This window comes from Callithrix jacchus, chromosome 18 (genome assembly GCF_049354715.1).
Source record: "Callithrix jacchus isolate 240 chromosome 18, calJac240_pri, whole genome shotgun sequence".
Classification (NCBI taxonomy): Eukaryota; Metazoa; Chordata; class Mammalia; order Primates; family Cebidae; genus Callithrix; species Callithrix jacchus.
This window is the reverse complement of record NC_133519.1, coordinates 26,170,392-26,195,034: the sequence shown is the minus strand read 5'-3', so window position 1 is coordinate 26,195,034 and position 24,643 is coordinate 26,170,392. Positions and strand designations below refer to the sequence as shown.

The following is a 24,643-nucleotide window of genomic DNA, read 5'->3' as shown; positions in this document are numbered from 1 at the left end:
TCTAGTAAACATGTTACTGCTCCCTGACAAGACCGTCATAGTTTATGTCATCTCAGTGACTTTGCACAGATTATTTCCTCCTCCACAGAAGGCAATTTTGTCACCTTGTCAGCCTCGTATACACCTACTCTTCAAGCCTCAGCTCAAACAACATCTCCCTGTAAACACTTCCCTGAAACCTCCAAGAACAGATTCTCACTGATTCCTTGGTGTTCTAGCCCTCAGTGCACCCTGCTGTTATTGCTCTTATCACATAGAATTGTCACTGTTTACAGGCAATTGCCACTGCTCTCATGTGACTGCAATGACTTGCTACTGATAATCATGTCTCTGTGGTCTTTCTGCATCATCAACCCGTAATTGAGCATCTCTACCTGGCCTCAGAACTTCCAGTGGTTCCTTACACCCCACCAAGGCAAGCACAAACTCAGTCACATGGAGTGTGCATGGTCCTTTGTTAGCCATTTTCTAGCCTCATACTTACCATCTCATGTGCTTATATATTTATAACCTGATGACAGCTGCCATATTGAATGACGTTTACCTCCTTTAAAACATAATGTTCTCTTGTCCTTTCAAGGCTTTTTATGTGCTGTTTTCCTTTACTGAAATGTCCTTATCCTAGATGACTTTTCCTTCGAGAAACTCTATACATTGTATACATATACATGCATACATATATGTATGCATGTATATGGAACCTGGCTCTAATTACTTTCTTCTTTTTTGGCTCCTATTGCTGCCAGGTAGGATTAACTGTCCTCTCCTCTGAGTACTCATTTCACTTTTTTAATATTATTAAATTAAGCCTTATCGCTGTGCCATGTTTTCATGTTTCTACCACCTATCACAAACCTGACCCATAGTAGGAGGGTTATAAAATGTTTTTCCTGGTCTGACAGATATATCCAATCCAATTCAACAAACACTTGCAAGCTTCCGTTATAGGAAAAATCCTTCACTAGGCACTTTGGAAAAATAAATTAAGCATTCTCCACCCCTAAAAAGCTTATAGTCTAGTTAATACCAGTAAAAAGTTGATGCATTAGGAGAGCTTGGTATTTAAAAGGAATAGTTTCATGCTGTCAAGAAACTTTTTCTAATTCATTACCATGGATTTTCTGAAACAAGACTTTATTAAAGCAGGACACACCCTGCCTTGATCAGGCCTGGATTGGCTGTGTCTAGGTTGAGTATCTGCTGTCTATAAATATGTAGTATCAAAAGAGACTGGGAGACCCTAATCTACATTCTTGCCTCAGAAAAAATGGCCATTCAAAACTAAAATACCCAGAGGCCCATTGATCTCTCGAGAAAAATGATGGAAAGAACTTTTATTATGCTGATAGCAGTTAAGCCTACAGAAACTGGAATTTACAATCAAAAAGGCTTCTTCTAATCTCTGGGAAGGATGCCTGGCATGAAGGGAATTCAAGTGGACGCATGAGAGGGTAAAAATATATGTCTTTCAGGAGACACTGGTTGACTACTGGTTGAGAGGCACAAGGGGGATGCCACTCAAATATCCTCTACTGTATCTTACAGGGTCTCTGCTAAAATTCTTTGAGATGGGGCACTGTATAAATACGGGGCTGCATGATGGAGAGTTCTAACAGCAACAATAGGGACTGCATGGTGTTTTAGCAGTCTCCAAAAAGGCACATTTTCATATAATTTAATCCAATAAAGCTCTCTGCTCTACGAATAAAGTATTGTTAACTCATTTGACATGTGTATGAACTGAAGCTCAGAGAATTTGTTCTTATCCAGTTTCACACAGCAAATAACTGGTAAAGCTGACTGGAGATTGTGCCCCAAACTCCTCTGGTGTGGAGGTGATACCAGCGAGGTCAGAGGTTGTGGGAGCTGCGGCTGCAATAGCAACAGTTGAAGCCACTGATCGTGACAGTGAAGTGGCACATAGTGGCTATGCTTTGTCCATGAGGAGGAAAATGGATTAGCTACCGTAACCCTGCCAGGAGCAAGGAAGGAACCTGGAGGCTCAGGGTCCTGTGATTCTACCAGGCAGGGGCTTAAAGGCCAAAGACAATTACACAGATTTTCAGGCCATAGATCATTCTTCAACTACGCTGCCCCCAATCCTTGCCCAGCTCAATCCCAAGGCCAAGGTGGTAGAGGAAGCAGGGGTACATATAGTATCCATCTTTTCACATACAACACACTTTATTAACTTGAATTCATTTGTCTAAACAGCAAAATATGACTCCCGAGGTTTCCAGAAGGAATTGAGAGTCATCTGACCAAGAAATAGCCTTTCAAACAACTTGGAAACTTGTTTGAGAGTGCCATTATCTGGGAGAGATGATTCTCTGAAATTTTCCACTCTAGGCTCTTCTTTCTTCCTTAGGAGGAAACACCAGTTGTGGTCCAAAAATTCTTGCAGAAACTGGTTTTGTTCCACAGAGCCCACAACCCAACCCAACACCTCTTCTCCTTCCCCCGCATCCTCCCACCTCCCGCTACATCCCCCCACCTCCCACTACATCTCCCACCCCCAGATACCACCTTCTGCCACTTTTATCATTCCTACCTCTACTACGCCTCCGGCTCCTTGAAGGATCCGTGTAAAATGTCAGCTGGGGGTCGTTTTCTGCCTCTGTGCCAGAATCCCCTTCAGGGTTCAAGAAGGCAGAACCCGCTGTAATAAAAGCAGCATGGCCAAAAAAGCATTTTCAGTTCTGGTTTCATGACACCAAATCACTGCGCAAGTTCAACAGGAAAATCAATAAAAATGAAAGTAAGTTGACTGATAATCTGGGAGAAGTAGCCAAGGGGGTCGGGGCTTCCTCTACACGAATTTGTTGGAAAAGTAGACCTTTAGGATGGCAATCACTGAGCTCTACCCTGCCTACTTCCCTCTGACTGGAGCCATTTCTGGCACCTGCCTGCCAGAGAGGACCTCCAGGGAGAGTGGGTAGAACAGGAAGAAAGGAGAATTTTCCTCATTACAGCTTATGATTCTGTTAATATGAGATTATCTAAGGGATGTAGGAAATTACATTTTTGTCTTTTTTCCTAGCTCTAGAATTAATATACATTTAATACAAAAAGAAGAGAATAAAGAAAATACACAAAACTATGTAAAGGGAGCAATCCTAATGCCCTCTAAATCTTTTAAATCACAGATAAACTCTGCTAACATTTGATGTGTATACTCTCTGGCTTTTTCTGATACAGAAACAGGTAAAGGTTTTTTAATCCACCTTTAAAAATGGCATTATGCTGTATCTTCTACTTTATAACTTAATTTTTTCCCCATTTAATAGATGGGTGGGCAACTTTCCATATTAACAAATATAGATCTGTATTATTTCAAATGGCTGCATGGTAAGCAGTGGACAGCAGACAGATGTGCCTGGTAGTTAGCCAATTCCCTGTTGATGGACATTTAAGCTATTTCCAATTTTTCGCTTGTTTAAACAATGTCGTGATGAACAGCCTTTTACACACTTCTTTGCTCTCTTGTCCAATTATTTCGTAAGGATAGACTCTTGTTGGTCAAAAGGTTTGCACATTTACATTTTTTGGTAAGTAGCATTTAACTGGCATCCAGAAAGGCTGCGCCAGGGCATCTCCCCTCTAGCCATGCATGAGAGAATGGGTAGAAGATATTAATGGCCCTGCCTCTACCAACATGAACGAATCCACCTGCAAGACCTAACGTCAGGCGTGCATACCTCTTGCTTTGTTGTTGATCCGCTTTCTCTGGCTGCTGGAGGTGTGAGACAGAAGGGTGGCTTGCTGGTGGTTGGAGTCCACAGGGCTAGTGGCAATAATGTTATCTTTATACTTGTTCATCAGTGACAGCTTGGCATTGTCACTTCCTGTATAAGGAAAAGTTGAGGCAAAAACTTTAAAAGACCAAAGGAAAGAAAGAAGAAAGAAATCTGTGCAAACCATGACGATAAGGTCTCACAGAATCGAAATAAGAAATAAGCAAATTGAGAGACTGGCTACAAGAAACTGAAATACTCCGTTTTGATTTCTGAGGGACAGCAAAGTTATGGGAGAGGCCATGGAGTCGGGGAATTACAACTGAAAATCCAGTTCAACTATTATTATAGTGTGTTTTATAATAATTCTGTATTGGTAAGGTCAATACTTGTAAATCTTTGGCTAAATACGGACTGCAGACTTCTTTATTTTGGTCAGCACAGAGTTTTAAAAGAATTTGAATTTGTGTGCATTCAGGCAGAACATGCCCTTTCTCTTTCATCACAGTCTGTGCCATTCCCTGTTGTCTGACCTCCTTCGGCTTTACATATCTGTGTTACCTGTTAACCTCCTAAAGCCATCGGAGTTGATAACTCCTGAGTATCATATGTCTATTTTGTGGGCTTAGCACTATACCAGGTGTTACGGGGAATACGAAGAGATGTTGATGATGTGTCCCCTATATTCTCAAGGAATTTCCAGGCCTTAAATCTTATTAGAAACTAGTTCTTCATGTAGAATTTCTTATAGAGAACAAGCAGAATAAAAACCTCCACAGGATTCTACTCTTTCAAGCCCCACTGAAAGTCCATATATCGTAAGCAACATTCAGCATCAAATAGGTCTTCCTTAAAGATAATTGGGCAGTTCTTTGAAGGATAATTGAAGAGTTCATCTATGGAGATTTGCTAATTCACAGAAGTTTTAAAGAGAAACAGGTGGGCTACTGTAAAGGAAGAGCTCAGTCCTTTTCTCTCTGCATTTTTTGACCCTGATCTTGTTCATCTGGATTAGTTCTTCCAGCCAGTGTCTCCATAGATACACAGTGCATCTGGGGTCTGATACCATGATTGCAATCCTTCATTTTCTTTGAAACAGTGCCTCCCTTATAGAGAGCACAAAGGCATGGGCAAGAGAACATAACTAAAACATCCCAGGCCCAATTCTCAGGAGTTATAGGAAAAAGCAGATACCACTGTCCCCTCCACCTCAGTGGAGAATTAAATTCCCTAAGCAAATATACAATACATAAGAAGTCATATACACATGTTCATTTTTCTTGCTATCTCATTTCCCAGAGGGTTGCTCATTACATACTAAAATGACTCTAGCTCACTCCTCTATTGAATGTTAAACTATGTTGCCTCTAATGCCTGGTGGAAGTGAAAAGAAATCCAATTTATGAGGTTCTTCTGATTTTCTAGATGAGAAAACAGCTCCCATTATCTCAGGAACCAGGTTATTTTATGCTCATCTAGGGAAGGGCACTGCCACATCACACTATGTAGGACAACCAGTTGTTGTCACACAGCTGTTCCTCCCACTCCCCAGCTCCTTGAGATGAAGGACCAAGCAGCCCCTTGCCTGTCTCCCATCCCCACCTGGTGTGAGGTCCATCCCCGACTTTTCATTGCAGCCCTGCAGGGAGTCGAGGGTGCGCGTGACCTGGCTGGCAAAGTCCTCCCCTCCGTTCATGCACTCCCTCTGCAGGTGGTGGCGCAGATCAGTGATGTCATACTCATAGCCATCGAGGATGGGTGTCTCCCGGATGCTCAGGGTGCCGCTGGAGTTGTGGCCCTGCACGCGGGCGTTGCGCAGACTCTCCCGTCCATGCCCACCAATCAGCACAGAAGGAATGTAGTGAATCTCATTGGCTGCCTCAGCACTGGCACTCTTCTGTGGCTGAGGGACCCTACGGCGTTTGCACCAGCGCCGGCGAGTATACAGGATCATCACAAGGCACAAGATGGACAGCAGCAGAGCAATCATGCCACCCTAGGAAGAGAGGACCACAGATGGATGTGGGAAGACGGGTAGGCTCTTCCCACAAAAAGTCATTGCTCCTTTTGCTACTATCATTCATCACTTATTTATTTGTCATTCATTCAGCTGTATTAAGCATTTATAGCAAGCATCCTTCAGCAAAGGGAAAGTCTGCTGTGATTGGTATTTAGGGTGAGAGAAAAATGGAGCTGGGATGACCAGCGCATCATTTCAAGTGATCCAGTTGCTTAGGGCTTAGCAAGCAATTTGAAGAAAGTAAGAGAGAGAGAGAGAGAGAGATTTCAGCTGGAAAAACAGGTGAGAGGGTTTATTTGTTAGGTGGAATCTGCCACACATAAAGCTGGTTTCAGGACTTTCTTTTTTAGCTATATGGGGTGGCAGCTGGTTTCTTCCTGTGTCACATCTAAAGATCAATCATAGATAGATTCTAAGAGTGGTTCCATCAATTAACAGTGGGTCCTATAAATTCTAAACCTCATATACCTCATCTGTATAATGGAGAAGACACCACCTAACCACCAGGGTAGTTGTAAGAATTAGGTTAGCTAACTATGTAAAGTGCCTAGCATAATATATCTCACATAATCAAAGCTGCTCTCAGCATAACCTTAAATGTGTCCATCTGTGTAACTGGCCCAGCAGAAAAAACCACTGACAAATCTGGATAGAAATTTACATCTATCAGGAATTTACCACCAAGTGTGGGGAGGAATCACATCATTGGAATATGACTTTGTGGGTCACAGCTTTCCCTTAACCAAACAATCCTGAGTGATACTCCCTATTCTCACTAAAGCTCAGGGGAAGGGATTGAAACCCAAGTCCTTGAGTCAGGCTAGTGGAGGAGTTGCCTTCTGGTACTCAAAGGCCAGCACCTCGAAGGCCATTCCTTACAAATCAGGACACCACTCTGTCACCTGCCAGAGGTGAGGATGCAGGACTCAGCAAGACTGAACACCTGGCCTTGACTTCGCCGGGGCAGCATTTAGACTGACAGTCCTGCAAGCCTGGTGCTGCACAGCACTCAATGGGCATAAATCTTCCTGTGCACAATCTGTAGTCACTCCCTTTATTTTGGTCAATGTCTTCCCAAACCTGTTTAATTAGGCCAGCATGTGCCAAACGGTCCTTCTCTCAATCTCGGGCTCTAATCATACCACCCAATCAAACAGGCTAGAGATGAAAGTCTCCTACTAATTTCCAGGGGGCCCACCCACATAAGGTTAGGTCAAGAGTATGCCCCCAAATACATTAGAGGGGGCCTTTCCAGTCTCATAATAATTATGTCTTGGATTTGTAAAGTTCCTCTCCCTATAAATCTTATTTATCCTCCTTCTCCCACCATCACTGTTAGTAAAGGAACACACACACACACACACACACACACACACACACACACTCTCTCTGTCACTTTCAAATAGGCAGGACAGAGGAGCAGAGACACGAGGCAACAGAGTCAGCTGCCAAGTGACAGGCTACATCATGTGGCTTGTTGGGAACAGATGTATGCTGACCTCCTGGTTTTCAATTCTTTCTTTTATTTGCAGAACTCTTTCTCCTGGTACAAGCTCTTATGCAAGTACAGAGAAAGAGTAAACATGCTCAGATTCCATTGTGGGTTAAGAGTCCAAAGCCAAGTATTCTAGGTCCTTGCTAACTGCCACCTCCCCTCCCATCCATCCCTGCAGAAACACACACTGAGCTCCTGGGACCACACAGAACACTGTCTAGAAGACACAGCACCTCCCCAGTGCATGACGAAGCCCTGCACCACTCACTGACAGTGAGTGTTTGTGTCCAACCCAACAGTTTGTTTTAACAGAACCTGGATCTCAGAGTCAGAACTATCTTTTCCTTCACCCCAAATGGAAACTGCAACAATAGGTAATTAAGCCACACAGAAGGAGTAACTTCCCGACTGAGAGAAGTTGTCAGACATTGAATTAGGCTAGTGAAAACGAGAGGTAATTTTATTCCCTAAAGAGCTGTAAGAGTAGCATAAGCATCCATCGCTAAGGAATGGCTTAACTACCATCATTTTGCTCACATAGGGTTTTTTAGGAGCTCCTTCCACTGTTCCTTTCTAATCTCCTTTCAGATGGCAACAACAGGTTACGATGAGGTCTGGGGCATAGGCTCATCCCCTAAATTATGCAGTAATAAACAAGATTAGCTGTCCATTATCATGCTTTTACCATGTACCAGATACTTGGTATACTTTTAACTCAATTCCCCAGTTTACATTTGAAAAAAAAAAAAAAGATGAGGCACAGAAGTTAAATAACTTGCCCAACACCACACAGCAAATGAGTAGTGGGACTGGAACGGGAACACAACTCTTATTTCAGAGCCTATATTCTTAAGCACAAGGCTGCAGTCACCCAGAATGGGCATTGCTCACTGGAGAGATGTGTACACTCTGGCATCCATCTCACAGATCCTAAGAGGATAGAGTAGGAGAGTGTGGGTGAATACATCCAGACCCATTGTCAGTTCCGGAGGAAAAAAAAAGAGTGACTATTCAAATATTCAAAGTGCACATCTAGCTGGCAGTGGGTCAAAGGAGGAGCTATCATCAACAAGGGACCTTTAGTAAACACCGACTAAGCACCCAAATCCAAGGTTAGTTGGTAGTAAAAAAACAACACTCACATTTCAATCTGTGTTAAAATAGGACTATGTGTAGCACTACATGCCTGAAAGACACCGTTAGTCTTTCAATTGAGCTGAATTGAGATGAGAAATATGTACTTTCTTTCAACTTTGGGACCCATTGCATATCTATCTCTAGGTTCATCTCCTTCTTTTTCTGATGAAAAAACCAAGGCTCGGAGAAACTATAGAACCAGACAGTGCAGAAATGGCTCGAGTCCCAGATCTTCTTTCACTGCTCTTCTCACAGGCCATTTTGATAAGTTCACCCAAAATTCTCCTTACCATGTGTGGAGCCCAGACACTCAATTAAGAATATTTTATGTTCATTTTTCTCAGAAACATAACTTGTATGGAGCTAGAACAGAAGCTTTTGTTTTGCCATGCCAGTATATTTAGCTTCTCTAATTTTGCTTTAGTAAAATGCTTCCTCTGCTTAGAGTCAGTGACTCTCAATGACCTCAGCTTTCTAATAATCAGTTACCAGGAATAAGCTTCAGCCAATAGGTAAAACTCAGCACAAGCATTTGAGAAAGGATTCTCCGATACTCAAGCTGTGATATGGTTTCTCTGCTTCTGTAACCCAAATTGGTGACAGATGTCAAAACGGTTTGCATTGACTTACTAACTGCGGACTATTACATAACTAATAATATACCATAATGTGATGTGATATTAATATGTAATATTATTTAATAATATTTTGTAGTGATAATCATTTGTAAAATCACTACACACAACTTCCTCTGAAATGCTCTACCTGCTTGAGCAGGTAGCAAGTAGGAAGAATATATAGGCCCACCACTATGCGGGGAAAAGGCAGGGGGCTAGCCACTTTGCACTGTCCTTCTACAGTGATGACTTGGCTCATATTCAGTTACTGTTACATTTTTCAATAAACCATAGGTCTTTGACAATTTCTCTCTCTCTCTCTCTCTCTCTCTTTCTTTCCCCTCCCTCCCTCCCTCCTTTCTCTCTCTCTCTTTCCTTCTTTCTTTCTTCAGGGTCTCACTCTGTCACCCAGGCTGGAGTGCAGAGGTGCAATCTCGGCTAACTGCAACATCCATCTCTTGGGTTCAAGAGATTCTCCCACCTCAACCACCCAAGTAGCTGGGATTACAGGTGTGCACCACCATGCCTGGCTAATTTTTGTACTTTTAGGAGACACAGGGTTTCACCATGTTGGTGAGGCTGGTCTCTAACTCCTGGTCTCAGGTGATCAACTTGTCTCGGCCTCCCTAAGTGCTGGGATTACAGGTGTGAGCCACTGAGCTTGGCCAATTTCATAATTTTTAACTTTACTACTTTCATAGAGAATTTTAAGCAGTTTCAATAAATGTCGTGTATATTCTAGGATTTTCCTTGCAAAGAATCTAGTGAAATGAAGAGGGGGCAGATGGAATGGAAAGAAACCCTAGGCCAAAGACTGTGGCTGGGAGCATCCTGATAGCCCAGTTGAAAAGAAAAATGCAGGATGCAAACATCTTACACAGCTTATTGGGAGCAACAGTTGTCCTCTGGATACTCAGCTCCAAAAGACTTCTACTTAATGTCTGCTCATGAGCACAGTGACAAACAGAATGGGTAGGTATCATCACACAAGGCTTGTCAGAGAGTGTACAGGAGTTCTTCATGCCCATGTCTTGCTTTGAGTTTTTGTTTTACCCTAGCTGTGTTCAGAAAGTATTCATAGTTATTTGTATTAGCTCCAATTTTTATAGCATTGGAAAAACAAAGACAAAACATTACAATATGTCTGGATTCAGGAAGCAAGTAGCAAGCTGTAAACTTTGAATATTAAAAGAGAAACACTGGCTTAGCACTGGCTACAAAACACGGAATTGTTCTGCTTGTTATTCACCTTTGCATGAGTTTTCTGATTATTGATTTTTTTCTCAAAACTGTTAACATTTTGTAACTAGAAGCATGTTTGGGGTATATGAGAAATCCACATCTATTAACGAGTTCCTTGCAAAAAATGTGTCATTTTAAAATATATTTTCTTTAAAAAAATCAATAAATCATTTCTACTGGTTGTAATAGATACCACACAAATGAAATCAGCTTTTATTTTATTATGAAATTGACATTTTCGGCACTTACGTAAGACAGTAGTATGAGATTTGTCAGATAATTTGTAGATTTTAGAATTTTTATGTAACAATGTGTTACATAACATTGATGGTAATTGCTGAGGAATGGAAAATTCTAAGCAGATCTCTCCTTTATGCTTATCCCAGTCCTCTGGACCAACCACAGGCTGTCTCATTATCTGACCTGTATATTCAGCCTGAGTCCTGGGTCATACCTCCCTCCTTCAGCTAACTCCTACTCAACCTTCAAAGTCAGAGACACAACTTCAGCTAACCCTTCTCTAGTCTCACTTTACTTTCCATAGAACCCTCCACATAACTCTAACCACAAGTATGCTTACCTTTGATTTTCTCATCTATCTCATTTGCTAGACTATAGAAGGCAGAGGCCATGGGGGCAGAGGCCATGTCTATCTCTTTTATAGCTCCAGGGCAAAGCACAGCACCTGGCATAAAGCAGATGGTCAATAATTGTGAGACAAAGGAAGGAAGGGAGAGGGGAAAGAAAAAATAAAAGGGGGGAAGGAAAGGAGGAAAGGAAGGAGAGAAGAAGAGACAGAAGGAGGAAAAAAGAAAGGAAGAAAGGGAAGAGCATCATTAACTTTGAATATATTTCAATGTGATGACTTTCTCTGTGCCTACAAGCTAATCTTGTGTAAATCAGCTGCTTGGGTAACTCATTTATTCAATTTATTACTAAATCATTCAACAAGCACATACTGATACCTGCTTTAGCAAGGCGTTTTTTTGTTTTGTGTTTTTAGTGGTCACTCTTATGAAGATAGTGCCATGAATAACACAGGTATGGTTCCTGATCTCACGGAGTTTATATTTTAGTTGGAGAAATTAATTTACATAATTTGGATTTTAAAGATAAATGCAGGCATAAAAGGAAGACAAAAACAGATCATAGGTGCTAGCCAGTCATTACTCCTCTTCTTCAAACCAAAGAACCTGTGGTAGATGAAAATATCTTGGACTAGAGGTAATACACTGGTAACACCCCCATGGACCAGTGGAATCCTTCTCAAATAAGTGTCACATAATCAACAAATCCTAGAATAAAAGAATCTGGAACTATTAAATGTCACCAAGTTTAGAGAGTCACTTGGTCTTTCTGAACCCTTGGCAGAGAAATGGAAAAGTTGAGATTATGCCTCCAGCTACCATCTGTCAAGAGACTACAGCCAATCAATCAGTTCACATTTCAAAGCTTACTTTTACCTGAGGAGTAACCAGAAGAGTGAATTTGAGACAGAATTAATTATTCCTCAAGGCAACGGGACATACTGAATTCAAATTATATTCCTAGAGGAATTAAACAGTGGTTACAAAACAAGTATTGCATACAAGAGTTGGGTATCTCATGTCTTCTGTTTTGTCTCAATACCAATGCCCCAAGCTCAGGGGTAAACACGCTCTCTCTGATACAGCAACCATCACTCAGATGTTTTTCTGGATATCACCCATATCCTTTATGAGAGGCAGAACAAGAGCAAAAAAGCTGTGCAAGCCCACATGGAAACTCTGGTCATATCCTAATCTAGAATCAAAATGTTACAGGGATAAGGAATGGATAAAGCAGATGGATGACTTTGCAAGGTCCCTTCTGATCCTGTGATATTATGGAGCCTACTGGAAAACTAGACTTAAAACACTAGTAACATGAAGAATCCCCATAAAATAACAGGGCTAAGCGGCTGTGTAACTATGCAAATTGCTTAGCCCCTTTGAACCTAACCCAAGCCTTCATCTATAAAATTCAGTGATGGAAAGAAATGCATGACTCTTCCAAGCTGAAAATTTTCTGATTGTAACACTATCCTCGTCAAACAGGAAATGGTGCTACACTAGTAAACTAAGGGTAGACAAAAATCCCTGTGCATTCTTCATGCCCAGCAAAGTCGAAAACCACAGACCAAGGAGATGATGGAACTGACCCACCAGAAGCAGGTCATCAACCCCAATTGCATAGGAAGGCCTCTGAAATAAGTGGATATTATCAAAATTGTGGTAACATATTCTTGACCATGAAGATCCCTTTCCTGCCAGAAGGAGTTGCCTAGACTAGAAGAGAAAATGCCTTGGCTTGCTTCTCTGGCAGATTCTCTTTTCTGTAGTGGTTGGTCAATTGAAACCCATTATCCCCTGTCCATCTCCTTCACAGAGGAAAGACAAGTGAAAACCCTTTAAGCATATTAAGTAGCAAGTTCAATTTATAAATTATTAGGAACATTACCTCCCCTTGGGGGTTTTCTGAAGTCTTTAATCGTGTGGAAAGGCTTTCCAGTTGCCACAGGCCACCACGTTAATTAAGAGGCCTCACTATGTCTTCTGGGGCTCCTGGTGTGAATTCACATCCCATTTGCAGGGCCCAGCCCATGCTGCCTGGTTAACCTCTCACTGGGGCAGTTACTACAGCTGACTGCTGCCTCAAGATGCTTCAGCATCCCCTTCCGCATGTCCCTAGGACAAAGTATCCAAAGCTAAGGGAAGAAATAGGGTATTTCCCCAACTCTGTCTCATTAAAATGCTATTTGTTGGATAAAAATTGGGACCAGGCAAGCTTCCACAAACAAGAGGTAAAGGCTGAGACCAAGAGCCTTTCAAGGTTAAGCAGATTGGCATTTGAGCCCTTCCAACCTAAAGAGGCTATGTTCTTCTCAGGAAGAAACTCAATTCTCTAGCTTTTTACTTGCTTTTTAATTTAATTTTGTTTTATTTTGTTTTTCCTAACTCTAAAAATTTTAAGACAGTTAGGTTTGATCGTCTTTCTTCTTTAATCTGGAAAGTTTGTCTTGAATTCCTTTATGAGACTTCAGGAGTTTCGTCTAATGAGAGCCTGGAGCCCTACAGGGGACAGTGGCTCCAGGCTAGTGTGCTGGAGTCAGCCTGGGCTATTTCAAGTTGTACTCTTTCAGATTCTGTTTATAGAACTGCTTTTTCTGTTCTTGAGATTTTTTTTCTTGCCTCAGACCCTTGACTCTGTCATCCCAAAGAAAAGCAAAGGAACACATTTGTCCGTGAGCCGCTTAGAGCTCTCTCATCCTAAGTAGCTATGGTTACCTGTTGTTTGCCTTAACGAGAATGTTAAGGTGAAGCAGGGCTGGGTGAAACAGGATAACAGAGAAGCAGCTTGTCATGGGCTGGGTTTTCAGTCCACAGATCCTCTAATTCCAAAGACTGACCTAGACCTCTGCAGTGTAGGAGACCAGTAAGGAATCAGGCTACCCAGGTAGAGCGGAGGTCCTTTGTCCCTCTGGATGTAGACGTAACACTTTTCTGAGAGACGACACTGCCTAGTCAGACATTATGGATGGGACCCCAATTAGTATCATGCGTTAAGAGGCTGGCCCCACATAAAACCCATGTGTGTGGATATCAGTGTGCACGGACATGCACAAATGTGTGTATTATGCACAACAGACAGGCTGGAAGATAAAAGGGTCCACACAGAAGCAGAAGCACTCCAGGATGCTGTCTCAGCAAGTCATGGGCAGAGCTGCATGAGACAGGCTCCCTCCATAGGCTGTGGGCACCAGTCCTTCAAAACTTCACAAGCCAAGAATGAAGCCAATAAATAAATATCGCCAGCTGGATAATGCTCAATGCCTATTCTTGGCCATGTTCCTTTCCTCCTTATTTTTATGCAGGAGGTGATCTTGGTGAAATAAAATAATAATAGTAATCTGCTCCATTAGGACCAAACATTAAGGGAATTATTGAACATGTAACGGAAGAGGCAGCGGGCATAGTATATGCTAATGACCATTAGACTTCATCCCTATTTTTCTCTGATCATAATGGAGTTGTTAAATCTCTCTTCCTTCCATTTCCTCAAAGTCAGCCAGCCCAGCTTAAGGTAGGAAAGGGGTTCTCAGATTGCTGATAGCTCCATGAGCATCAGCTGGGTCTGAGCACATGAAAATCAACAGCATTAAAAACTAGTCCCTGCAGGAAGACCTTATGCAAGGCATGTGTAGGGATTCCTGTGACTTCAGATGAAAACGTCCCATAACATAGTTAGGAATAAAAGGGCGAGAGAGGGTCAAGATGTCAAGATTTCTCTGAATTTGGTACATATTCATCAGTATCACTATCAGAACCAGGGAAGGCCCTGAAGATCTGTTTACTCTCTAGCTAAACACTGAGATGGAGCCTTAAAGGCTGCACTATTCAGAGATGCCTGCTAATCGGGGTGTAGGTAGAAGGCCTTTCACAAGGAGTGTGGCCTTGATCATTTTCTTATCCCACATATAGAGGTACAACTTGATTTTCATGATTGTGTGAGATCTGGTGTGCTAGGATCCAGTCAAGTATATTCAAGGATCCTGCCCCTCTTCTCTTTTACAGCGGGATTTTCAGTGCACAGTCCCTAGACTGGGAGATCACATAGCCAGTAGTTACTTTTGTAATGATCTCAAAGTCTACAAACAACTATGAAAGGATTAAGTATTTCTCAGCTTCCTGCAGTTAATTCTATTACATGTGCTTAACCCCTCCTCCAAATTCCTGCCTCATTTTGTTAGTCTATCCACACACTGCCTTATTCTTAGAGTACTGGTACAATAAAGAAGGAATACTAATGATAACTACTGTTTATTGTGTTTATCACATGCCAGACATAGCACCTAATGAATTAAACTCGTTATTTTATTTAGTTCTACTAATAAGCATAAGTAGGAAAAACTACAATTTCCATTTTTAGATAGTAACTTACCTAGTTGACACAGTAGTATGAGGCCAAACTAAGACTCAGCCACTGACATTAATGATGTTATTTTATGACCATGTCATATAGAAAGACGCCCACCAATGGGCTCTAATCACTCAACTTCCTGTTTTCTCTAAATTAAACCCCGGACTTCCTTGCTTCTACAACTAACTCTCGAGGTTATGTACGTGAGCATCCCTAAATGTCTACACTCAGTACTGTCTACACTGCCCATCCCAGAAGCCTGCAATCTTCTCCAGTTTGGCTTGATCATTGAATTGGCCAAATACAACATTTAAACGACAATTTAACCAGTATGGCCAAGGAGGGTCACACTTGTCAGGTTGTCATTTTTGACACAGACAGGGAGAATTCTATGGAGATATTTGCTCTTGGCTAGATATAAAATGAAATCAACGGTCTTCAGAGTCTGACAGGATAGACACTCAACCACTTCCTTGAGAACAGTCTGCCATTGATGCACACAGACTCAGGTCTCTTTGCTCTCTGTAAGCCCTGATCCGGGATGGGAGACCTAAGAAGAACCATAAACATTTTCTACAGTATAACAACACACATATAAGACAGACTGGGGAGAAATGTCAGACTTAACTTTTAGGGAAACTAGGAACTTCATTATGGTCAGGTCACATAAAAATGCTGTGCTAGCCAATAGATTCAGAGATGACAGGAGAAAGCCCACAGGCCGTGTTTTGCATTAGAACCCAAAAGATGACAATGGCCATTCCCAGTGCAAGTCATTTGATGCCAGTCGAAAACAGAGATTAACAAAACTTGTATACGTTGCTTTGTGCTCATAAAGTTCCTCCAACTGGTAACTGATTCGATCCACCACAGAAAATTCTAATCATAGGCCCCAAATTCTAATCCAAACCCTGGGAGAAGAATGGGTATCCGTGGTCATATCCCTTGTAACATTCTAGCTGTGAGTCAATCTTGGCATCCAAGTAAGTTGCACATTAGAGCTGAAGAATTGTAGCAAAGGGAACAGAAGAGGAAATTAAAGGCTGAGAGGAGATGCTGACGTACGAACACGATTAGAGCATCATATGCCAATATCGCTTCCAAGCCCCTCACTCTTTGCCAGCAGGCTTTGTCTGGCGTCAAACAGGAGAAGGAGGAGAAACCCTGGCAGTCAAAAAAGTCTCCTTTTGGGCCCCACACGGAGTGCTGTGGCTCTTATTTCACCTTCTTTTAAAAATTATTAAATCGAATTTTTTTTTTCTCTGGAACTAATCAAGCACAAAATCGGAAGAGGCCTGGTTTGTGAAGGCAAACTCTGAATGAGGTACTGACATCCTCATTAGGAAGGGCTTCGTTAAGCCACCAGCTCCAACATCAGCAGCATATTGTCTTCAGCTAATTACATTTTTTGCTGGCAAAGCCATTGTATAAGTCTCCAAATCCTTCTCATCATTAATTTTAAGAAAAGAAACACACACACACACACACACACACACACCTGCCTGCCCTTCCTCCCCAGGCTGTCAGTTTTGTTTTTCTGTATTTTCAGGCTTCTTCTCTTTACTGGGATTTGTTGCTGTTGTTGTTTGTTTTGTTTTGTTTTTAGAGGTGGGGAGGGTGGGGTTGTGATGGAGTGGGGTAGGTAGAGGGTCTGCTGCTTAGGCCTTATTTCTTCACTAGCTGACCATGGCCCCCTCTGTTCTCAGAAGAACAGTCAAGTGCTGCTTACTCCCACCAGGTCCTTGGGCGCAGGCCTGGTGCTCACCAGCCAAAGATGAGCCAGAGCAAAGGGAAGCTGTAAATCAAGCCCCAGCTCTTCCTCACCTGCCAGGGAAAGTGACAAAAGGCTCAACTCTGCTATTGTTTGTCAGGTTTTGATTTACTGATGAGTAGCTCGATCATGCAGGGAATCCATAGGTCAGCCAGAGACATTTGCGTGATACAAAGGCAATCAGGGGTTCCTGCTTCCAAGGCAACTGACGAGGTAGACATCATCCGCTGGGCCAATTGCCTAATTCTGTACCTGCTTTCCTGACCCCATAGGGTCATTCCTAGCCAACCTGCAACATCAGGATTAATTAATTCAGATCACAGTGTTCACAGAGTGTCTTCCTTCTACATTTTAATAGCTGTGACTTATTTTTTCTATTCTTCACATTCAGTTCTGTTACAAGGGAGAGAAGTACAGAAAGAGAGAAAAACGGGAGAGAGAGGAAGAGGGAAAAAGAGCAGGCATGGGGTTAACAGGTTTTTCTCTGCCTATCTCTAAAACTCTCTCTCATTTCCCTGACGTGTCCTTCTTTTTATCTCCCCTACCTATGCCCTTTCTTTGCTTTCAAGTCCCAGCATACATCTGTCTCCTTCCTGAAACCTACTTTGATTACTCTGATCCTCAGGCGTACCATTCTATTCCAATTCCTAATGCATATGTGGACATTTATCAATTAATCCTTAATCCCTAATTCTGTTGCTTCTCATATCATAGCTCCAACTGGACTCACAGACAGAGTCCATATTCTAAATTCCTTCTACAGCCCCAGCCTTAGCAGAATGTCCAGCACAGGGTTGACACTCAGTGAATGCTACACAGCTGGATTAACTCCAGGGAGGCATATTCAGCTGGTTTGGCGAGGTTGACGAAACACAAGCAGCGTGGCGTTCACACTGTTGGTCAGTTCAGACTGAAGACCTCCAACTGAAATCCTTCTTCCTTCTTTTCTGCTGGCTCTTGGACAGCTCTGAGGGACACTCCCTTAGTCATGGAGTCTTCCCAAGATAAAGTTCACTGTGGTCAGGTGGTGGTTTCCTTGCCCATGAGGATTCTCAGATGCAAAGTGCATGCTACAGATCCCTCACCCAGAGGATATTGCTGTGTTTTCAGAGCGTGTGAAGACTTATCTTTACCCAGCCTCCCTCTAGGTCCCACCTTTTGGTGCCTTTAGCCAGCATTTGTGAGACAGCAAAAGGCTCACTTACAGTGACAGAATTTTCTTTTTCCAGTAAAATAAACTGACCTGCACTTTGATCTAACTGTTCCTGCTCTACTCCATAGAGGTCTGCAGGAATCATTACCAGAGAATTCAAAATTTGTCATAACATTTAAAATGTCTATTTAGAACCGAATTATAGCTACATACATGTAGCTGTACTACATGTTTTACAAAGTGAATAGTGTAAAAATAAAAGTCTCTTCTCTTAGAAACTAAAGTGTTAATTTTGTGTTTATATTCCTGTTTCTACAGAGTGACTGCAGGTAGGATGGAGAAGTTCTTGTTAACTTCATTCTATGATTGGGAAAATTAAATTTGGCTTAACAGGAGAACCAAACACTGTCAGGACCAACACTTTTCCATAGTTTATTCTGCCATCACACCATGAGAGATGCAGGTTACAAACTGGGTAGACCCCACTGGTCCACTGAAGGCTCAGTGTTCCCCTGGCATCAGCTCTAACTCCAATTTTTTCTCTCTCTCAGTCAGCAAAGCATAACACAATGTAAGCTGAGTGAGAATGACCTTATTATAGGTCATTTGGAACTTTGACTCCACTCTAATGGAGGAAAAAAAAAGCAGTCACAATTTTCAGCACTTTACCTATTATTAGTATCAAATGCACTTGCCGCATCTTACAAATGATGCAGACAGACCAACCGTCGTGATACTGTAGTAGAGTGTGAAAGCAGCCACTAAGGACAGGAGAACGAGGAGCTGTTTGGCTTTGCCCAGGAGGCTGGGTTAGGGACTTCTTGGGCACTCACATTCTGGGAGGGGCCCTCTTCATTGCAGAACACCATGTGGTCTCACTCCACCCCTTATACCATGACTCATGACACTCAAAACTAAAGTTTCCACTCTGAAAACCTTTTATAGTAATTTTGCTCAGTATTAACATAAAAATTACATGTATACATGTGCACACATGCAGAGGGAAAGAGAGATGGCCTCATGATCTAGCCACTTCTGCTGTATGTGTGACAGACAACCTTCCCCTAAGGTTCCTGTTCCATGAATATGTGAAGAGAGGTAAGGGTTCAGTGGAGAAAAGAGCCACAGCAACCAGAGAGGAAGCCTGAAGAGAACATTTTGCCAAAGATCTCACAGGACAGAGGGAAAGCGCACTGACTGATCACCTGCTCCTTGTCCCAACAGTGCCACTGAAAGCCATCCCGCCATTTAACCTCTTTGAGCCTCAGCTCTCCATGTTATCAAACTTGCTCAGCCTTCCTTGCAAGGGTGTCTGCTCATTCCCAAAGTCACTTTCAGCCTCTTAGCAAAAGGCCAGGCCCTCAGCTAGGATACATAGAAGCATAATCCCTCCCAGCAAGGAGCTTGCACTCAGGGGAGATAGGCTTATGCACAGGTAAGGATGATGCGTAAATATTCACCTGGAATTGCACAAAACTACTTCACCCAGCCCAGAGAGAAAAGGGGGTCAGAAATACTTTCCTAGAGGGAGTCATGGGGCCAAATTGAATTTTAAAAAGAGTAGAAAGACGTGACCTCACTCAGAGGAGAGGAAAGACATTTTCAGCCAAAAGGCCAGCATGAGTGAAATCACAGAGGTATTAAACAGCAAGGGAGGTCCATGAAATATGACTGATGGTCAGGGCAGCTCAGAGAGGGGAAGGCAAAGAGTGGAGATGAGGATCAGGCATGAAAGGTTCGACACCCTGGTAGTTAGCCTTCTGAGTGGAGGGACCTACTCAAGGTTTTCCACCAGGGAGGGGATCTAGATCAAGCTGCATTTTATTAGGTTTGGACTGATGGTGATTGAAGGGAACTTTTTTAGTGGAACAAGTCAGAAGAGTGAAGAGGTGGGAAACCACTGTATCAGTCCAGTGAGAGGTGAGGGGGGCCTGTACCCATAGTGGTTGTAGAGAGAGAAAGAAGGAGAGGTTCTAGAGATGTTTGGAAAATAAAATGAGCAGAGCACGGTGAAAAGGAGAGCACAAGAGGAGAATCCCATGGCCATGCTGGGCACAAGGACAGCAAGTCTGCAGCTACAGAAAGTAGAAACCTGGGTAGTAAGAATGAATGGGAAGACTGAGCTCCATCTATTCCCAAATAATGAAAATGCACACTTGTGCAGAAGATCTTCAAGTGAAGTAACTGTTGTTTTCCTTTGCACTGTTCTTTCTTTTCAACCCTAGTGACCTGGAATGATTATCTAGGTAAGGCAGCATCTAACACAGATGCCGGTGAAAATTTCTGGATGCAAAATACAGGGCTTTAAATCCACTTACAGTATCACAGAGGAATAGCTACATGGCCCACTTCCCACTCTAACATTTTTCATTAGATGAAATCAGGTGAAAACGAACATCAAAATCAAGCTTGATCAAAGAGACAAAGGAACTCTCCAAGGGCAGCCGCCAAAGGGGCTCAGGATGTAGAAAAGGAAAGCAAGAAAGAGGAAGAGGCGCTGAATCTCCAGTACCTCAGAGGAGCCTCTCACTCCTCATGGCAACGTGGGACTGCCTTGTCTTTGTCTTCTCCTGTTACAGTGACTCTCCTGAGAACCAGCAAGGCCGGCCTGAAAGGGGGGTCTGGGAGATGCCCCTGCAGGTCCCAGCACGGTTATTCAGCAAGGCAGGGTCCACCATCATCCTGCCAGAAAGTTTCCTTCTAAAGCAGGTATTTCTTTCCCTAAGGCATAACTGTTATCCTGGGGATAAGGCACATGGGGCAACTGAAGCAATCACTTCCATGAGAAAGAATTATACTCTATAAAGGCTGGCTGGGCTGGACCTGCCAAGAATCACTCTGCCTCTGGCTTTACCTGAGTCATTTTAGGCAGGAGGATAAATATCTTCTTCTGGGAGTATTCAAAGGCCTCCAGAGGCGATTCTAGGAGATTTCTCCTTCCCAAATCCCCCAAAGCTGGAGGCTGAAAGCCCTTGTCAGGGCCTGCTCCCTAACGTGGGGGAGCTACTCTATCCTAAATCAAACCCAGGAGGCTCCTAGAGTCCTTCTTGCTAGCAGAGGCTAACAGTATGTCTAGAGAGACTCACTGGAGACACAGAGGAGCAGAGCTGGCTGAAGGCAATGGCTCTGAACCAGCAGTTCACAGATCAAGGGCACCTGCAGAAATACCCCACTGGGCCATGTGAAGGGCTCAAACTCACCAGGCTCCTTCCAAAGGACCAGCCAGATTCACAATGGGATGCGACAGCTCCCTTCCAGGATGGAACTTCTTCCATTCAAAACCTGTACACAATCCTGCCATGCCTACTGTTTTGCCCATAGACCATCATCTCATACCCATAAATGGGAAAAAGAAAGGCAGAGTTGCTGCAGGGAATGGAAGAAAGTTTCTTCATGCATTTCTTTCTGTGTCAACCAGGGATTGCTAGCATCCCATATGTCCTTTGCTTTTACATTCCTAGAATGTGGGAGCTAAAGGCAACTTGCAAGTTCAGCTAGTCTGAGACCCCCAAGGCACAAAACATAGCCCATCTATGTGCTCCAGGTACTGGTGTGCCAATGTCTGTTAAAGGGGTGGGACATTTTTATGTATCATTTATTTGTATAAAATACTATTTGCCTAACCTGTATTGAAACAATTAACTATAACATCAAACTCATGATTTTATTGGCATATTTATCTCAGATATGGCTAAAATAAGTTTAAATTGGAAAAGTGAGTCAATTTAAATAAAAATATGCAGAAAATATTAACACAGGTTGCATAAAAATATGCCAATAAACATGAATGCCAAGGTTTTGAGAACACTTATCTCAAAGTGGAATCAGCCTCTCCTATGTAGATGAGCAAACTGAGGCTCAGGAAGGTCAAGGAGCTTGCCTGAAGTTTCACATTTTTGAGAGAAAAAGGTCTATAATTGAAGTTTCCCGACTTCAAATCTTGTAGTCTTATCATCAAGCTTTCATCACAGCTGAGAAGAAGAAGATGTAAGGCAGTCTGTGTGAGTACAGTCAGGTCCTAGGCCCATGTCACTCCGCTATTAAGGCTACAAGCAGAGCCCTGGCTGGGACCTGTTGGTGCTGACTTATCCCAATCCCAGTTGGAGTTTGGGGAGGGTGATCCTGCCATGGTGAAGCTGGGGGCCTCAGAGGCCGAGGCTGTTCGCTCTAAGCCGTGGAGCATTGAGGAGAGAGGGGCTGGGGATGGACACAGCCAGCTGAAAGCCCAGGGATGATGACTGGGATGGATACATTTCGTGACACACAGGAAATAAAAAGAGAATGAAAGATGATGCTTTAACATCATTGTTGGGACACAGGTTTTCTGAGTTTGTTCTGTGTGACAGCTTACCTCACTTTGTAAGAATGTGTCTGAAAACCCACAAATGCCAAATTATGACATGCTCACTCTTACAAATCCCAGGGGCCTATGTATCTAAGTCCCGAATCCTTCCATCTTCTTTCTCAGACAAGATACAGAAATGGAGGAAATAAAGGTTGAATCCTTTCATAAGCATCTGATGACTGGTCTCCCACATAGATCTCCCATATAGCCCTGTCTTCTTTAGGGTACTAGGGTAGCAGAACTCACATCTCAGGCCACCTTATGCAGTTATACAAATCCCAAATGTCGGAATTGGGAGCCAGAGCCTACCAGGTCCCAGATACAACTCTGTGAAGCACCCACTACTGTCAGCCATAGTACGACATATTAATAAACTGACATCTGATTCATCCCAAGTTAGAAGGCTACTTGACTCATCCTTTGCTATTCATGGACATCAGCAGCAGTAATAGAGGTATCAGCGGGAGAGAAATCATAAATAGCAAGGCAGCAGCAAAAGGCACCTGACATTCCCAGATTTATTATAAAGAGAGACCCCTTACAATCTTGGGGAAGGCTACTGACATCTGCCTCTCACATGGCTAAGCCATTTAAAAAACTTCAGCAGACACTTAAAAGTGTCATAGCTGATTTTCGAAGGCAAGGCTAAAATGGCTTTGTCCACCCTAAACTTTATCAGCAAGACCAAGAGCCACCATTAACTCTTAAAGATATGTAACAGTCCTCACGCAAACCAACTTTTATGACATCTTCTCTGGAAGTCTAATTCTACTTCTATTTTTATATATTTATATGAGGTATGTTGCAGTAAGGGGGTATTTTTAGCATATCCAAGCATTTCATAAAAGTCTATTCTGTACTCAAAGTTGAAACAAAGCAGGAGCCATCAGACACACAGGGAAGGGAAAACAGCATATTTGCTATAAGTATCCTGTTTATACTTTTCTTGTCAAGTCTAAGCATAGTTTTGTTTTCATTAACATCTGTCTTTGCTAAACCCATCAATGTCTCTCAGGAGAAGCTAATGTGCTTGCATTTCACCTGAATTTGTGAACACCACATGTCTTGAATTTCTAGCAAGAACAATTTTTGTCAGTGCCTTAAGTGACAATTATAATCAATCTATGGAGGTCTGGCTAAAACTAGGAAATTATTGTCTTTCACACTGCAAATAGAACCCTAAAGCTTCTACAGAGTTGTTAAGTTTTAGTCTTTCTGTGGGTTCTGAAGACAAAATGAGGAGAACGTACTAGACTGAGGTCAGCAAACCTATAGCCTCTAGTCCAAATGTGGTCCGCTGCCTGTTTTTGTAAATAAAGTTTACTGAAACACAGCCACATGCATTCAGTTATGTACTTTGTATGCTACTTGGGCAATACATTGGCAAGAGATGAGTAGTTGAAAAAGAACTTGCATGCTTGTACAACTAAAAATGTTTAACGTCTGGTCCTTTACAGACTCCCGGCCTACATAATTCCCACCAATGTCCATGTTAGGGTTTTCTCTCTGGAAACATGGCTGGCTACATCTACTATACCTAAGTCTAGTTTGTCTCCAGCCAAGGCCCATGGGTATGAGTTTGAGGTCAGATTTAAAGGTGACCTCAGGTCTGTGAGATGCATCCCAAACTTTAGAGATGGGTAGAGGGCAGGGGAAAGGTAGTGTGATCTGGAGAAAAGATAATGGCATCAGGACTCAGAATCTCTGGCTTCTTACATCAATGCTGGCTATGAGCAACACCCACTATTCTAAGTCTTCTTTTCCCACTGCGAATGAGAGTTATAACAATCTTCTATGTGTGGATACCTGCGTAATGATGGAATTCCCTGAATGATGTCACTTGGTTTGGTTAAAAAATAAATTGATAAATGAAGTTCTTCCAGAGAAGTTGGAGCTGGAATTATCACCCTTAATCATAAGATACCTGGCAGGTATCAGATATCAATTATCAAATAAGACCTTAATTATCATCCTAAATCATAAGCAACCTGGGAGGAAACCCTATAAACAATGAAACAGAAATGACCTAACAATGCCCTGAATGTACATGACTGCATCCCAGCTTTGCAATGGCCCTATTTCATTGTCCTGTTGTCCCTAATTGCCTTGGTCTTTTCCCTGAACACAATTCTCTAGGACTCCTCTGACAGGTTGCCATGATCCCAGATGCTTTTCTAACTCCCTAAGCTGG

The 24,643-nt window shown here is 42.6% G+C and overlaps 1 protein-coding gene across 4 annotated transcripts in view; it reads right to left on the bottom strand.

Moving 5' to 3' along the window:
- Nucleotides 1-24,643, bottom strand: part of ASTN1 (astrotactin 1) — a 328,578-nt gene that overhangs the window by 176,258 nt on the left and 127,677 nt on the right. For all 4 annotated transcript variants that reach the window (XM_035279096.3, XM_078356254.1, XM_035279094.3 and 1 more), the window contains exons 3-5: nt 5,337-5,730; nt 3,699-3,845; nt 2,552-2,659 (exon numbers count right to left, since the gene is read on the bottom strand). In XM_035279096.3, coding sequence (XP_035134987.1) covers nt 2,552-2,659; nt 3,699-3,845; nt 5,337-5,730 — 649 coding nt within the window. The remainder of the gene's footprint in view (nt 1-2,551; nt 2,660-3,698; nt 3,846-5,336; nt 5,731-24,643) is intronic.